The 17,265-nt window shown below is 36.6% G+C and overlaps 1 protein-coding gene across 2 annotated transcripts; it reads right to left on the minus strand.

Annotated features, from left to right (window-relative positions):
* Positions 1 to 12,520: 12,520 nt before the first annotated feature.
* LOC107550648 (protein 4.1-like) lies at positions 12,521 to 16,772 on the minus strand. 2 transcript variants are annotated; one of them, XM_016231982.1, is made up of 4 exons: positions 16,579 to 16,772; positions 16,150 to 16,230; positions 15,260 to 15,376; positions 12,521 to 12,555 (listed from the first exon to the last, which is right to left on the minus strand). In XM_016231982.1, exons 1-3 carry the CDS (start codon positions 16,645 to 16,647, stop codon positions 15,278 to 15,280), a joined length of 249 nt encoding a protein of 82 aa, XP_016087468.1. In that variant the 5' UTR covers positions 16,648 to 16,772; the 3' UTR covers positions 12,521 to 12,555; positions 15,260 to 15,277. The 2 variants fall into 2 exon arrangements, with proteins under 2 accessions (XP_016087468.1, XP_016087469.1); XM_016231983.1 differs by lacking the exon at positions 12,521 to 12,555 and adding an exon at positions 12,563 to 12,699.
* Between the last annotated feature and the right edge of the window lie 493 nt (positions 16,773 to 17,265).

A 17,265-nucleotide genomic window follows, 5' to 3' on the forward strand; every position in this document is an offset into this window, starting at 1 on the left:
TAAGACAGTGTTTAGCACCTCCAGGCACTAGTTTATTCCTCCACAGTTCTGTCGGTTGCCATCAGACAGTATAATGTCTCCTCGTGTTTCTTCTGTCTGAGTTACTGCTGCAGGCGCTCACAGTGAGGAGTAACTGACATTGAACAAGGACAGTTTCTTCATGGACCAAACACAGTCACCAGCAGTGCTGGGTAGCAACTGAAGTAACAAAACTCACTCAATTTACTTACACGTATAATTTATATTATACTGTTTAATGTTAGTACCTGTACATTTTTTTTAAACACAAAATAATTGTGAGATTATTGATATGAAAATCTTTCTTTAATGAGAATTTGTCATCGGTGCTGCATCCTTTTTTCATTTGTGAATTTCACTAAATGCAAAGGTGCATTTAGTAGTTTGGTGCTAATTTAAAGGGGTCATGAACTGCCTCGTGTTCTTTTTATTTTGTACTGTTCTGTGAGGTGCACTTATAATGTTATCAAGATTTTAACATAAAAAAACCATCATAATTTAGAAGTAATAGGCTATTTTCTGTCCTGTTTTTGACCCTCTCATCAGAACTCTCTGTTTGAATAGGTGTGGCGGATTGTCGCTTATCCACACTAATTACATCATAGAGTAATATATTCTGTTTTTATAATCTGTTTTTAGACTAAAGACAAAGTCAAAGGAGCCTGGTCTCATGAAAATGCGTATAAATAGTACGCCAAATAAAAACGAAAACTCGTGGTATTTATACGCAAAAATGGACTTTGGCGTTCATATGATATGCATGTGTTTGGCATGCATATAATACGCAGTTTTTGCGTGCATATGATACGAAATTTGTTGCCGTGCATATGATACGCAGTTTTCGCGTACATATGATACGCATCTACCCCACAACCCTAAACCTACCCATCGCGTAGCATATACACGCCAAAGTCCATTTTTGCATATCAATACCACGAGTTTTCGTTTTTATTTGGCGTACTATTTATATGCACTTTCATGAGATCGGGTTGGTCAAAGACATCGGTACGGCTCACACAAGCTGGAAAGATTTGATGATGGGGAAAATCCAGAGTAGTGATGCCCAAATTACTCCTTTTGCTCTCAGCCTTTAAAGGGGTCATATGATGCTTTTTTTAAAGATCATTATTTTGTGTATTTGGTGTAACTGAATATGTTGACATGCTGCTTCAACACTAACTGCGGTTACTGAAACCACGCCTTCTTTCTTTGCGTGCACATTTGGGCGGCATTATGCTAATATTTCCACATAGTGAGGTAGATATGTGGGGGCGTGTTAGAACGAGCCGTTTTAGGGGGGCGTGGCAGAGTCTTAACTTTGATAAAGTATATCTCTATGGTTTTGAGACTTTAGTCTTTGCAACTTCAGGGATCTTATCTATGCACAATCAGCTTGTAACACTCCAAAGAGAAAGGAAAACTTGAAATCACATCATATGACCCCTTTAATGTTAAGGAAACTGAGGGAATAATCAAATGTTCTCTCCTAAGTAACGTTCTCTCTCTCATATGTACAGCTGGTAAGGGTGATTTGAATCGGATTTAAATATAGTAAACTGGTTACTCAATGATCCTCTTTCTCTTACAGATTGCTGGAATGCCTAACTTATTCTAGTGAATTGGTTCATCCCCAATGAATGCTTTTTCACAGCATTGGGGGATCAATTCATTCTAGAGAATCAGTTCATTTAGTGCACATAATTAGAAGGTTTGGTCATTCCAGTGCATTCTGTATCTACTATCTACAGCATGCAGAATGTAAAAATGTAACACCAATACCTTTTTCTAATCATGTCCAGTCTGAATGCATTTTCTGCAAGTACAGGCCTGTTTTTATGGACTTTGATGTTGGTAATTTTGCACCTGAATTTCTCCTTTGAGATAAAGTCTCTAAAGCCTTTCTCCTACTATAGTTTGATTCCCGTATTTAAGATCAGTCACTCTAATTAGAAAGTGTGTGTGTATGTGTGACAGAGATACAGGGTAGTCACCTGAGCTCTTGAGAGGGTCTGTCAGCATATGATGAGTAGATCATTACTGGCTGTTGAATTGTTTCTGTTGGCTGGTGAGACCCAGGGGCCACTTCCATGTCATCGACTGCACAACAAAATAAATCATCCGCACATACATATAGCCTACTCATAAGCACCTCGATAAAACATTCTGTTCTTCCTTCATTGTGAACAGGGAGAAATTAAAATGTCCCTTTCATTGACCTTACAAACTGAATAGCAGGAAAATAAGAGGCAAATAAAACTTAAAAAACTAAAGCCTTAAAATAAAAAAGGTTCGACAACAATGTATAGCCTACCATATATAAATGTGGCAACACATTAGAATAAATAAGGTTCATGTTAGCTAATGCACTAACTAACATTAGCCAACAGTGAGCAATAGGCTACATTTGTTACAGTATTTATTTATCTTTGGTAACATTAGTTCATAAAAATACTACTTAATGTTATCCGAGGTCCATTAAATAATAATACAAGATACAATGTTTAATTTTAAAGCAACTGTATGTAGTTTTTTTTACTTTTACTGTCAATTTCAAAATCATTCTGATGGTTCACTGACCTACAATAACTTGCATGGCTATGGTTTCTTTCCCACATCAGTTCTGGGAGTTAATTTGGTGAGCACATATGAACTTCTGCGAAAAGAGACAATTGCTTTACGGCATCAACAAATGCACGTGTAATTATGACAGTGATATATTTACAACACTGAATTCCACTCACTTAACTGCAGGGGCCTCAAAAGTCACAAAAATACACAAAATGTCATACAGTTGCTTTGATAATGCATTAGGAAATGTTAAAATTAACATTAAATTACATTAGAATTAGTTTTCATTATTTTCATTGCAATGAGTTAGTTTTCATTGTTAGTTCATGTTAACTAATGTAGTTAACTAATGTTAAAAAAGTACTTAATGACAAATTGTTGACAATAATGTTTATGTGTAGGAGACATACAGTATTCATCTGATTGACTGTCTAGTAGATTTTTTTTTTTGAGGTATTGTCTTAAACCTCATAATACCTTAAAAATAAATACTTAAAGGGTTAGTTCACCCAAAAATGAAAATTAGCCTGTTATTTACTCCTCCTCGAGGCCCCCTAGGTGTATATGACTTTCTTCTTTGAGACGAATCCAAATCGGAGTTGTATTAAAAGTTGTCCTGGCTATTCCAAGTGTTATCATTGCAGTGGGTGGGTGTTTCTGTTCAACAGTCCACAAGTCGTCAAATAAAGTGCGCACATCCATCATAAAGCGGGCCTCACACGGCTCCGGAGGGTGAATAAAGGCCTCCTGTAGCAAATCAATGCGTTTTTGTAAGAAAAATATCCATATTTCAAACGTAATAAACACTTCTCTCTCACTTCATCTAACTTTCATACGTGGAAGGCGTTCCGGCGGATGACGTAGGTGTTGCGTGATTAGTGACGAACGCTGAGAGAGATCAAAACAAAACGCCGGTCACGAACTAGAAGTACAAACCGAAGATTTGCAAAGAAAAATGTTGGAGGATTTCGATATGAGCCAAGAGGAGACTGGTTTTCCTTTGCTAGAGTAAGGAAACTTTGCTTCCTTTGCTCCTTTAAACAAACTCACGAGACTAGCATTTCTCAGAGGCGCGTGCGCTGCGCATAAAAAAGTGTTTATAATGTTTGAAATATGGATATTTTTCTTTCAAAAACGCATGGATTCGCTACAGGAGGCCTTTATTCATGCCCCAGAGCTGTGTTTTATTATGATGCCTCGAGGGTGAGTAAAACACAGGCTAATTTTCATTTTTGGGTGAACTAACCCTTTAAGTCACGCCCCAGAGCCGTGTTTTATTATGGATGCGCGCACTTTATTTGAAGTGTTTTGAAATGTTAAACAGAAAATGTTAAACTACTGCAATGATAGAGCTTGGAATAGCCAGGACAATTTTTACTATAACTCCGACTGGATTCGTCTGAAAGAAGAAAGTCATATACACCCCTAGGATGCTTCGAGGGTGAGTAAAACACAAGCCAATTTTAATTTTTGGGTGAACTAACCCTTTAATGATAAACTAGCAGAGTGTTAAAGTGTTGGTATTTGACCATTGTAATGGTCATAATCTACGAAAACTGTTATCTAGTGGAAATATCGCCTATCTGAAAACAAATATAAAACAGCTTGCTGAACTTACTTTTCAGTAAATTGTTGTTTTCCTGATCTATTGGCACAGACATGTGAAGGTGCACTATAAAAAATATAAATGTTCTTTAAATCAACGTGTGTGTGTGTGTGTGTGTGTTGGTGTTTAAGCTTCTTTTCTCCAGCACTAGGCTCATGTTCTCTATGAAACTAAAAGAGCTCAGCTATTGTTACAAGCCTAAGAACCCTAATCTGCAAACTATTTTGTTTTCTGAAGTGTGAACAGAGAAAACTGCTGCAGTTTTTGTGCTGTTTTGTAGAAAGAAACCTACAGTAGGTCAGACTTTGGTTGGCTCAAGATATATTCAGTACAGTGTGTTTGTAATTGCCTGAATAATGAACTTGACAATTTATGCAGAGTTTAAAAGGCTTAAAGGGTCATGGCATACATTTTTACCAGTTTATTTTTCCCCTAAGGTCCACTTATAATGTTATATATATCGTATTGATATATTTTTATTAGCATTTTCTGTCCCTCTTATGCCATTTTGTATTAAATCAATTGACCATCTGCATTTTACTGTACCTTTTAAGACTCCACCAGTTTTTGTGGTTTAGTTTCAGTAAATAAATTTTCTGGACTGTGGAGGAAGTTTTTATACAGCTATGTCAAGGTCTTTCATTTCAAAAGATCAATGAAAAGTCTTTTTAGTAGAAAATTATTTTTAAGTCAAACATACTCAAATTTGTATTATAAATAATTTAATTCAACCAAAGCAAAGGCAGTATTTATGTAAGCAAACCGTTCTCTAGCTTTAGGGCAGGACTGACTTCATTGAGCAGGAAAACATCCTTAAACAGAACTGTTAATGTTTAAATTATATATATCGTATTGATATATTTTTATTAGCATTTTCTGTCCCTCTTATGCCATTTTGTATTAAATCAATTGACCATCTGCATTTTACTGTACCTTTTAAGACTCCACCAGTTTTTGTGGTTTAGTTTCAGTAAATACATTTTCTGGACTGTGGAGGAAGTTTTTATACAGCTATGTCAAGGTCTTTCATTTCAAAAGATCAATGAAAAGTCTTTTTAGTAGAAAATTATTTTTAAGTCAAACATACTCAAATTTGTATTATAAATAATTTAATTCAACCAAAGCAAAGGCAGTATTTATGTAAGAAACCGTTCTCTAGCTTTAGGGCAGGACTGACTTCATTGAGCAGGAAAACATCCTTAAACAGAACTGTTAATGTTTAAAGATGACGACAATAAGAAAACCAAGCCCTTGTGTTGTCATTTCATTAAAATTTAGTTTTTAAAAAGAGGAAAAGCAAGCCCAAATTACACACTATACACTATGCACTTATACACTATAAACTTATGCACTATGTACTCAACCATGTAGTGTATGAATTATATAAGGTTATTTTGTCATTAATAATCGGAGTCTGTTAGCCCCTCCCCTTCGCGACGTAATTAAATATGTGACAGTTGAGTGCATCAAGTGTCCAACATTCCACACTTCATTTTTTCGGTTATTTAAGTGCATCATCGGGTATTTAAAGTGCACTTTTTCTTTTTGGTATTTTCAGTTGGAACACACTACTCGCACTATTTATACTACAAAACGTCAAAGAATAGTGCATAAGTATGCGATTCGGGACGAACCTAATTTCAATTCAATGTGGCATTCATGTCACATTCCCGTTCATCTCAATGGCAGTTGCTCTGCCGGCGCAAGACTACCTGAAAGTGTAGATATGCCAAATATGCCAATATGCATACTTTTCTTCACTTCTTGAAATTCGAAAAAACTGTCGTACATACTCTGAGAGTAAGCAATTTTTGGAGTCCCAAACTCTTTAATCCACTGCCGTGTTGAGTACTGGGGTGTGCTATCGCAGTAATACATGTGAAGTATGAATTACTTTATGCTTTCAAAGTTTTGGCATTTTCACAATATCATTTTTCAACTAAAATCTGAACACTTTTTGTGTGTTTTGGTTGTTCATGTACACAACATTAGGCGCGTTTCCATTACAGATTTGCGCAAAACTTTGGCATATTTTCTGAATGTCGATAAAAAAGTATTCCGAAATGACGGCGTTTCCATTAACCAATGTTATGCGGCTAAAACTTAACCTTTTGCCTCTCGCGATAAGTCATGGCAACGGATTTTGGAGGGATTTTGGCTATATTTATTCAAAGGAGGCTTATGCATGTATCTTTACAGAAGCAGCAAAGAGAGCCGCTTCAGAAACGTGCGTGGCGCGGCTGGAATAAACCATTGACTGTATAAAACATAAACACAAGCATTGCGTGGCCGTAATCAGCTTCAGTGACCGTATCAGAGCCACACTGCACCGCAGACGTGTGCAGTGTAAATTGTCTAAGTATTAATAGTAGGGAAAGCCCCTTATACTGGAGCGCGGCCACTTGTGAAGTGTTTCTTGGCGGTTATAGTACGTTGAAGAATGATCATATGACTTTTTACATACACCATGTGACCTGTAAATGCGAAAAAGCCGTTTCCATTGCAGTTTTGCGAATTAATCCTTTTTCGCATTGCCTGAAAAACCACCTCATTGAAAAATTATGAACTTATGAAAACGAGGTTCAACGTTTTCGATAAAGATAATATTATCGTTTCCTTGTAAACTACAAAAAAAAAAGTGAAATTGTGAAACCGGTGACATTATGCACATACGTGTTCACTCTATAGGAATATACAGTATATGTGTGCAGGTGTGAAGTCTTTACAAAGTGACATCGCCATCTACTGGCCTGACATGAATAATACAATATTTTTAGTTACATGTCTCTGTGAATGGGGATTATTTTGATAATGATGTCATCTGTACACAAATCTTTTTAGTACATTGTTGTTGTGTAAATATACCCTAAGTATTCACATCTGCATTTATGATGTTGCATAAAGTGTGTATCTGGTGGAAAAAAACTACAAAATACAATCTCACTGCAATTCATAACTATTTAACGTTTTGGCGAATTGGTGGCTAATTTGTATAAATTCATCTCCTTCATATATTTTCATATGATCTGCCTACGCCCCACTTATAGTTAGGTTTAAGGGTGGAGCTTCATGCTTTTTTCTAAAAATCATACATTTTCATATGATTTTACAATTTTTCGCATACAATTTTGTTTTTACAATATCACGAGATCGGGTTGGTGCTACACTTTAAAGAAAAACTAAAATTTATTTTAACATTCATTAGCATTCTAGGGATAAATCTAAGGGGTGTGTTTACATAAAACCAGTTTTCAAACTAAAAACTTAAAATAATACATTTATAATAAAATAAAAATAATACAATTATCGTCTCCGTGTAAACTATGAATACACAAATTTGTGAAAAACTGGCATCATGCACATGCATATTACATGTTCAGTCTATAGGTATGTGCGCAGGCACGTAGAGTGTTTCTTTACAAAGTGATATCGCCATCTACTGGCCTGGCATATATAATACAGCATTTTTGTCATTTTCGCAGATGTGTGAACAGGAAATGTTTCGACAACGTTGTTGTCTGTATGTGACGTTTTCAAAAACGCAAAAAGTAAAATCTTCTGTTTTAGTACATCGTTGTCATGTAAACGTATTCACATCTACATTTACTGTACAGTCTTGCGTAAAATATGTATCTGGTCTCAGACTTGATGTAGGAAAAAAAATTACAAAAATCTGCCCACGCTTCATGCTTTTTTCTAAAATTCATACATTTTCTTATTGTTTTTCTTATGATTTACAATATCCGTGAGATTGGGTTGGAACTACACTTTAAAGAAAATCTGAAATTTCTTGTAACATTTCATTAGTATTCTTGGGATAAATCTATGATGGTATTTAGCAGAGTGAGATATTGCCGGTCATCCATCGCTAACTGACCTAATTTACTGTAGGTGCCACGATTCAGTGTTTAATCCATCTGCTCCGTGAGCTGATGTTTAGAGTAAGACAGCCTCAAATCCTATTGGTTGGTTGAACAAATAATGCTACAATGCTTGCGGCCCAGCCTGCTCTCTGACCTTTAACGCGATGCTAATTGGCAGCCAGAGATTAAACATTCAAAACATTCAGAGTATTCCCATAAATAACAGCTCCAGGAAAAACTAATTGCCTGGATAATTCCAGCTGACTTCAGCTCACGAGTTTCTGACGCTCTTAAATATTCCTCCCTGATCCCTTCTGACAGACTGAAGAGAAACACGCCAACAAGACACTCTGGCTGGCATGATCAGAACATTTATATGTGTTTGTGCACCATCTTTATATGATGTAAAGAGGATAATCTCAAGTGGAATGAGCAGATATCAAAGAAAGACGCGATATTAAAGTTGTGTACTAATTTTCATTTATAATATGCACTGTAATATAATATATATATACATATATATATATATATATATACATACATACAATTTCTGGATAAATCTGTTTTGTTTTGGACTAAAATGAACTATAAAACAGAGCAATTTCATATTTCTTTCTCTCGTTTTCACTTTCCAAAAAAAGACAAAATGATCACAAAATGAAAAGTAAATGTACATCAGATGTGTGAATGATGGATTATTTACATTTATGTTCTTTGTGCTGAATGATGGGAAACGTAGTTTTACATATTCGTATTACTATTATGCCTTGTCATGTTATTTTCAGCATACTATGATTGGGTACGTGCTAAATCTAATCTCACATGCTAAACACATAGAACTAAATAGAATGTGAATTGGGATAGAAATGGATGGATGGAAATAACACCCTCCACGCTCCAAGTATGAATAAAATAATCCGAAACTTCAACACGTCTGATAGCCTACTGTTTGAATATTAGTCTGACCCCGATGTAAATGATGTTACGGTCTTAAGTACAAAAAAAGCTAAATATAATTTTAAGGCCAGAAAGAATCCTATATGCAGTGTAATAAATTAATTCGACAACCCCATCTTTAGCGCCGACCATTTTTAGGCAACTGAACCGAAGCATAGTGCATGATGCAAGTATGAAGCAAAGATAAGAAAAACTGCAATATTTCTCTCTTTTATTTAACAGCAGAGCACTGTGATTTCCAGCTGAATTCGTCTTCCAATTTTCTCTCAGACCTTGCTCATCAATCCTGCTTTATTCAGGACTGTGTTCACACCACCTGTGGCAGCTCATCTCAGCCCGTCTCCAGGGTTATGAGCGAATCCACTGCAATCAAAGCCATTAAAATGCAGTGTAATAAATTAATTCGACAACCCCATCTTTAGCGAAGCATAGTGCATGATGCAAGTATGAAGCAAAGATAAGAAAAACTGCAATATTTCTCTCTTTTATTTAACAGCAGAGCACTGTGATTTCCAGCTGAATTCGTCTTCCAATTTTCTCTCAGACCTTGCTCATCAATCCTGCTTTATTCAGGACTGTGTTCACACCACCTGTGGCAGCTCATCTCAGCCCGTCTCCAGGGTTATGAGCGAATCCACTGCAATCAAAGCCATTAACTGCAGCCTGCTTTCATCAAGCTAAACGCTGGTAATAAACCACGACCTGCGAGAAAAATGCAGCACTCATTTGAGGAGAGCTAGGCTGGCTCTATGCAGAAAATAAAGTCATTTCTGGGTTACTATGTTGAGTTTTTCTTTAATAACTACCAAAAAATGATAAAATGGTGGCAAATGAGAACCATTAAATCAAATTTACATGAGGTAGACCACATTAACATCCCATATTACTTCTGTAATATGACTCATTTCTGTGAAACTGGGCATTAAAGGGGAAAAATATTTCTCAGGATGTTTTATCTATTGGTTTAATAAGAAGGACCGATGTCAATGGGAAAGGAAGTTATTTCGTTTTAACGAATGATTACTAACATGCACAAAGTAAACGCTCATAAGAAGATCTGAAACGCGCATTAAGAAAAATGCAAGAAGCTTGTGAATAACAAACACTCTTGACACTGTGTGAAGAATGTCCAAGTTGGAGTTTATTCAGTGCATGGTGCTATGTTGTACATTTGTCTTTTTTTCAGTGATGGCAAAAGAAAAAGGGGTGTGATGAGAAGAAAGAGAACCTCTGAGGACAAACGTATGATTTGTTTATTTTCTTCACCCCAGACTAGCATAGGAAAGGAGTGCCACAATGAAGAAAACAACACACTGAACGAACTACAACACCTCGGTCTGTACAGGATACTATCTGAACTAATATAAAAGCGCAACATTTTAAAATAGACATTTAAAAACTGGACGTGCTGGACTTGTCAGTTTGACGTGGGGCAGTATGTGTTACGCCACCGGCAGTGTTGATGCACAATATAAAATCCTCAAATTCCCACTTTGATTTTCTAGAATTGAATTACCGCTCCAGAACTGTCAGTCGTGACCTTAAAAGTCAATCCGAGGCATTTGAATGTCTCACTGAATGACTGAGATTCATTTTCATTTGCTGTAGAATCCGCCTGATTGCTTTCAGATTCAAGCTCGGCACAATTAATTATCATAATTGCTAATTAGCTCCATTCCTGACTAATTGATTCCAATGGATCTAAAACCAGGTTGTGTGTGGATGCTCGTTTTGAAGGCTTTGCAGATCTGCTATAGACCTCATGGGTAAGAACATACTGCCCCCTCTAGTAGAAAAGTAGAAATATACTGAAAATGAGCAAAGTTATCCCTGCAAATCCCATTTAAAAACTGGGAGGAGCTGGTGTTGGGATTCCGGATCTAATACAAAAACATCAAAGCTGCATTTAAGAGAGCAGGGCATCTAAAATGCAAAGTACACACACAAACGAGAAACAAAGCTGATGAAAATAAATAGAAATATCATAGAGTGTAGTTTCACTACAATACCCCACCCCATCTTCATCGGACCCCCAATCCATGATGACACAGGACGACGTTACCAACGAAACAAAAGAGGAATTATACAAGCCTTCAACAAATATGCAAAGTAACTTTAAAACACAAGAGAACATCTGAAATTGCTCCAGCATTCTGAATGGAAATAACACTTTCTTTTTACACAGAGAACAAAATAATACTTTCACATTTAAGAGGAACATAAAATATGGGACTTTACAACAGGATGGACGTCTGGACTAAGAACAGCTCACCCAAAAATCTCAATTGACTCATGTTTTTCCAAACCTTTCTTTCTTCTGAGGAATTCAGATGTTTAGCAGAATGTTCAAGCTTCTCTTTCCATACAATGAAAGCAAAAAGGGTTCCAAAAGTTCCAAAAATGAGCACTATAAAAGTGTCAAAAAAGCAGTCGTGTACCATAATCAAAGTCCTAGGACATCATATGATGGTTTTAAGGATCAATTGCCATTTAATCACTTAAATCTTCCCCTGCAATGCTCAAATCTTATTTGCATGTTCAAACATTATCTATGTTAAACCTGTCAAATTTGAATGCATGTGAACGGAAATTAAATTATGGAATTATAGAACTCAAAGGAATGGTTCATCAAAAATTCTATCATCAATTTAGTATGACTTTCTCTTGTGTGGAACGCAAAAGATGATATTTTGAAGAATGTTGGTAATCAAACAGTTTTGGTGACTGTTGATTACCAAAAATCCTCAAAATATCTTTCAAAAAGGTAAGTCATACAGGTTTGGAACGACACTGAGTAAATGATGACAGAATTTTCTTTTTTTGGGTGAACTATCCGTAAATTTAGGTCTTCCACTTTCTTGAAAAAGAATGGGAAAGAGCAGTGTGAACATTCTGCTAAACTTCTCATTTTTTTTCGTTTCATGGAGAAAAGAAAATCTTAAAATGTAGCTTTTGCATCACTAAATGACGAATTTGAATTTTGGGTGGGTGGCCATCCCCTAATTGCAATCCCAGATAATTGCAAACATATTAAATACATTTAAAAAAATCAACAACAAAATGGCACTTTAGAAAATTCCCGCCGCCCAGTTGTTATAATGTGAACTATCCCTTTGGAATCCACCCTAAAAATACCATATGAATTTGAGACAAAAATTTGCTCTTTAGCCACTGTTTTAGAAAAGGATTTTGTAACATGGTTCAGTCCGTCATGGAATGTCTTTGACGTGGTGGAGGTCAGGCAGGTTTTTTGAAAAAGTCTGCCCGAGGTGTTGAGAAGTGGTCTTTGAATTCTGCTTGTGGACGCTGCACAGGAGTAGCTGCTGGACGCTCAGTTTGCAGTATGAGTAGCTTGAGATCTGACAGATGTTTAGGGTCTGGAAAGTGGTGTCTCAGACGGCAATGACTGGGTGAGACATGTGCTGCTACAGGAAGTGTTTGTCCGTTAGGGGAACTCGTGGGTTGATGGGAAGGGGCTGGTTGTGAGGGATCTTGCGTTGTTTTTTCACATTCATAAACCCGACTGGTCTCGTTTTTTTCCCCCTGCATTGATGTGAGATCAAAGTCTAATCAACAATCATGCAAGACAAACAAAACAGGACAGCATTTCTGGTAGAGCAAAAAGTAAACAATCCCACGGGTCACAGAGTCAGTGATGACAACCGGGATGGCCTGCGGCATGCAGACCTGAACGACATGGAAATAATGGTGGATGAGTGAAAGAAAGAGAAGCAAACATTGACGGGGCAAATGGGGTGAACTGGGTCTCTGCACGCACAACACAGGGCACTGTGGGAACAAACTAGCAGGGCAGCATTACCCATTATCCTCTAGGAGCTCTGTGTCTGTATACATACCATCCTGACAGCTGGTTAAACAGCACCAGACGCCCAGTGCCTCACACAAACACACTAAAAGGCCTAACAGACTTGTTTTTCATTTTTATTACATATATTTTTGTAAGCCAAGTTCTACACAGTCAAAACAAGAGATCAAAAGCAATCTAAACTCCAAACATTCTGTTGATTCTTTTATTTATTTAAATGTTTTGAAAATTTTGGGGTGGGATAAATGATTCTGGAAACAAAGTGTTGGTCTTTATCAGTGTTGTTTTTGTCAACTAAAAGTAAAACTATTTGGTTAATAAAAAAAAAAAAAAAGCTGAAATAAAATAAAATTTATTTTAAACTAAAAAAAACTTAGCAATAAAAATAAATGTTAAAGTACTAAAATTACTGAAAAAAAATCTAAAAATAGAAATAAATATATATTAAAATAAATATTTAAACAACAAAAAGTAATAAAAATGACAAAAGCACAACAAAATTGCTAAAAAAAGAAAACTGAAAATATTAAATAAAGGCTAATACAATTTTTTTTGTGAATGCTATAGTGTATTTAAAAAAAAATGCTTAATAGCATACTAAATAGCATACTAAAATAGTTCTTCATGGCCCATAAAATTAGTAGTAAGTAGTAATTTAGTAAAATAAATTTATTAAAATTTGTATAGGTGGCATTAACAACACTGAATATTAATATCATCTAATTATCTAATATCTAATAAATTTGAATATTAAATTAAATTCTGCATCTTCGTTGCCACCTCAATTGAAATTCTGGAGCTGAACTGGGATGTCACCGACCTGCTACAAGCATGTATAACGGCTGTAAATATGGCAGTATTAGAGTGCTTTCTAAGGGACTGAGCTTTTTATTGGAGCACAGTTAATGGTGACAGTAAATCATACAGTTTAAGTGTCTGTGTCTAATTCTCTGAGGTTCTCCTTTAGGACTTCTTTCTGTTGGTATGAGGTGTGCTACGGAGGGTTTCCATCGTTACCATCTTATTCAGGGATCTTGCTTTATTTGTAATGGTAAGCCTGCAGTATTCCTCAATTTTGAAATCGAAGAATTTTTAAAAAGTCAAATTGTAAAAATTTTAAAAGACAAAATCTCAGAAATGCTGTAATGGGTTTAATGTATCATGGGAGATGGTGTGGCTGTATGGCCCAAGGGAGAAAAGATTTAAACATATGCCATAAACACATCAAACTCTAGTGCTATTAGAGCCACACTAAGAGCCGCAGAGAGCGAGAAGACACAATCATTGATATAATAATGTATTTGTGCAGCAGCAATGCTGGTAGAGGTGCAATAGTGAAAGGGAAGGCAGAGTATGGTAGGGTGACCATACGTGCCATTTTCCCAGGACGCGTCCTGGCCAGGATTTCTATATTGCTTAAAATATCTAGGTTTTGGCTTTGTTTGCGTGTGCAGACCGATCGGTGTATGACATCAAAATACCTCGAGAGCATTTTGAAAGCATAAGGAACCGTCTGTATGGTATTTTGATGTCATACACCGATCGGTCTGCACACGCACACAAAGCCAAAACCTAGATATTTTAGGCAATATAGAAATCCTGGCCAGGACGCGTCCTGGGAAAATGGCACGTATGGTCACCCTAGAGTATGGGATGAAATCATAGATCTGAAATGTATATCCTAAAACAGAGGTCAGCAATCTTTTTGACATGAAATCATCTTGAAATCACTTTGACACCCTCACAATTAAATACATTATCCATTTCTATGTGGAAAATAAAGTGAAATTCACTAAAATGAATTTCTACACATTTAAAAAAAATTGATTTGAAAGAAGCATGCCTAAAGTTGTTTTTGCACTTCAAATAAAGCAAGAAATCCAGAACTGTAGTTTATTTTTTTTCAGCCATATGAATAAAATATGCTCTAATTATACTGCAGAGGACATATGTAATCATGTGCACGTCTGCAGCGGATCTTATTTTGTAGATTTGCTGCAGTCACTTATCATTTTATCACTGAATATTCACAGCAGTCGTCTGTTAGCAGCTTTAATTCAAAATGAAAAATCAGTTGTTTTCTCACCTTATTTAAAGGGTAAAAAATAACATCATAATCATATTTTTTCAGGTTTTCGTCTTTTAGCAAACTGCACCTTCCAGCTCAGAATGCAGCACTTTCCTCTCACTCCTTTCATTTTTCCAGTGTTTGGCTTCTTCTATTGATCATAACTGAATAAAACATGCTGAGTGACGGCTAGAAAGCATTATCGCGAGATGTTTTTTTTTTGGCATGCAGATCACTTCAGTATTTCTAAAATTAAAAAAATGCATGTATATAATATTAATCTCTCTAGCTGTAATCGTTCATGTGCCGAAGCGGGTCTCATATTCAGTCAGGTTGTGTGGGAGGAAACTAACCTGTGTCTCACGCAGGAGTTACTCAGGGGTGATCTCTGTTTCCTGATGCACCACCACTTTAGTCACAGACATGTCAGGGTGCTGCTCCTTCGCCTCCTTTATAGCCTGAGCAAGAGCCTGGAGAGCCGAGAGGACAGTATTTAAACCAGACCACTAAACGTATTTCTGTCATGACAACTCTCGGAGGAATTGGCATGGTAATGTACATGACAATGTTGATGTATTTGGTCTTGGCTGAATAGATCTGCTACACTGCTGCAGTACAGAGTACCGAGTACAAGTACAGAGACTTGCTACTGCCAATACATCAACAACATGCTGCTGTGAGCATGTAAGAAATATTGCAGCTGCACATATAACATACATGAAATAACCCCCATATAGCGTACACGAATCACCTCGTAGCAGATCTATACAGGTGGAGCTGGGGAAGGAGGAGGGTTTCTGAAGCAAGCTGCACTGCTACGGCAAGCACTAATCATATATTTGAATGTTGAGCAGCGAGCTTATTGGCCACTGATACAGGAGAGAACCAATCAGCTGTGCCATGTGATAATGATGTCATTCGGTCAGACTGAGTTAGACCTATCGGACTGCGCCATCTAGAGTTTCATGCCAGAACTCTGTATCTCTGTATACGCCCCATGAAATCAAAACTGAAGTTTTGTAGCTTTTAATCCAAGCTTTGAGGTCTTATATATCTGTTATTCTGTTATTTTATGCATTTAGTTTTTCTCTTTCAGGAAAACAGACCAATACTGATGACATATTCTCCTTCTCCGAGCCTTTCGGACATTTTTATCCTATAAATCCTGTCTATGAGAATGTCTGTAAAACATTCTGCGTCTACTGTGTGGCCGACATGATTATTAGCTGTAGGTGCATTTCACCTTATCATGGTCAATCTCAGTGTCTCCAGTGATCACGATTCTCTTCTCGATACGGGTCTCTGAGATCCCGCCTTTCACCATCTGAGCAGAGAAAGGGAAGAGAACGAGAGAATGAGAGAGCCAGAAACACAGTGAAGTGAATATCTCATCTGTGCAGTACGCCAAATCTTCACTAACTTTGTAAGATGCTGTGGAATGGTGATATAAATTGTAATTAGCAATGGCTTTATCTTATATACGCAGCCTCTTGGCACCATTGTGCCCTAACTTGCAGTGTGCAGTATTGTATAGTTTTCTGCAATTATGTTTTGCAGAAAGTGCTCATCTTATTATTTTAAGTTTTACATTGTGCTTAAATAGGACCATTTAACATCAATCAGTTGTTCTTTAAGCAGCAGTCACTGCAGGTTTAGGCATAGCTTCATGTACCTTGGTGATCTGGGTGGTGGTGGTGGTGCTGACGGTCTCTGAGGTGATGGTCTGAGCACTCAACAGCATCCCGGACTCCTTCTCTGAAAGCGCGTTGGGCTATTAGCAAACAAACACACATGTGCTTAGAAATCTCTTCCATTACATCCCTCATTTATCACTTACTGTACATCCAAAGCCATTTCCTATGGAGCCCCAAAGGGGGCACAGTGACGGAAAACATTATAATTCAATGCTTTTGCATTTGCTTCTGGGTTCTCTCAAAGAATGTTTTGAGTTTTCCCACAAAATAACTGAAATATAGTTTTTTTCTCCCACATTCTCAAAAAAAAAAAAAAAGGAACAAAAGCTGTCCCCGGGGCAGAATCCTTTCAAAAGCTACACCTTTGTGCCTTATTTATCCCTAAAGGGTGCATGTAAAAACTTTAAAGGTATATATTAGTACATAAAGTGTATATTAGTACCTAAATGGAGTGCACGTCATATTATTTCCTTCAGCAGCTCTGCATTCACTAGCAGGAGGTTACGTTTCTCGAGAGAGCATAAAAGTTTTGCGAGGGAATGCAAAGTTTCTCAGGGAAGCGGTAAAATATAATAAATAATACATTTAATGTTTTCCCATCACCATGTTCCTTTAGGGTCTTTGTAATAATAATAAAAAAGCTTCCTACTAAAATAATCAGAAAT

This window comes from Sinocyclocheilus grahami, unplaced genomic scaffold, assembly GCF_001515645.1.
Source record: "Sinocyclocheilus grahami isolate Dianchi unplaced genomic scaffold, SAMN03320097.WGS_v1.1 scaffold404.1, whole genome shotgun sequence".
NCBI classification, from domain to species: domain Eukaryota; kingdom Metazoa; phylum Chordata; class Actinopteri; order Cypriniformes; family Cyprinidae; genus Sinocyclocheilus; species Sinocyclocheilus grahami.

Coding starts and splice junctions, on each gene's coding strand:
- LOC107550648 (XM_016231982.1), bottom strand. CDS start 16,647: ATGCTGTTGAGTGCTCAGACCATCACCTCAGAGACCGTCAGCACCACC. Junction 16,231..16,578: donor CCACCACCCAGATCACCAAG/GTACATGAAGCT, acceptor TTCTCTGCTCAG/ATGGTGAAAGGCGGGATCTC. Junction 15,377..16,149: donor CTGAGATTGACCATGATAAG/GTGAAATGCACC, acceptor TCGGCTCTCCAG/GCTCTTGCTCAGGCTATAAA.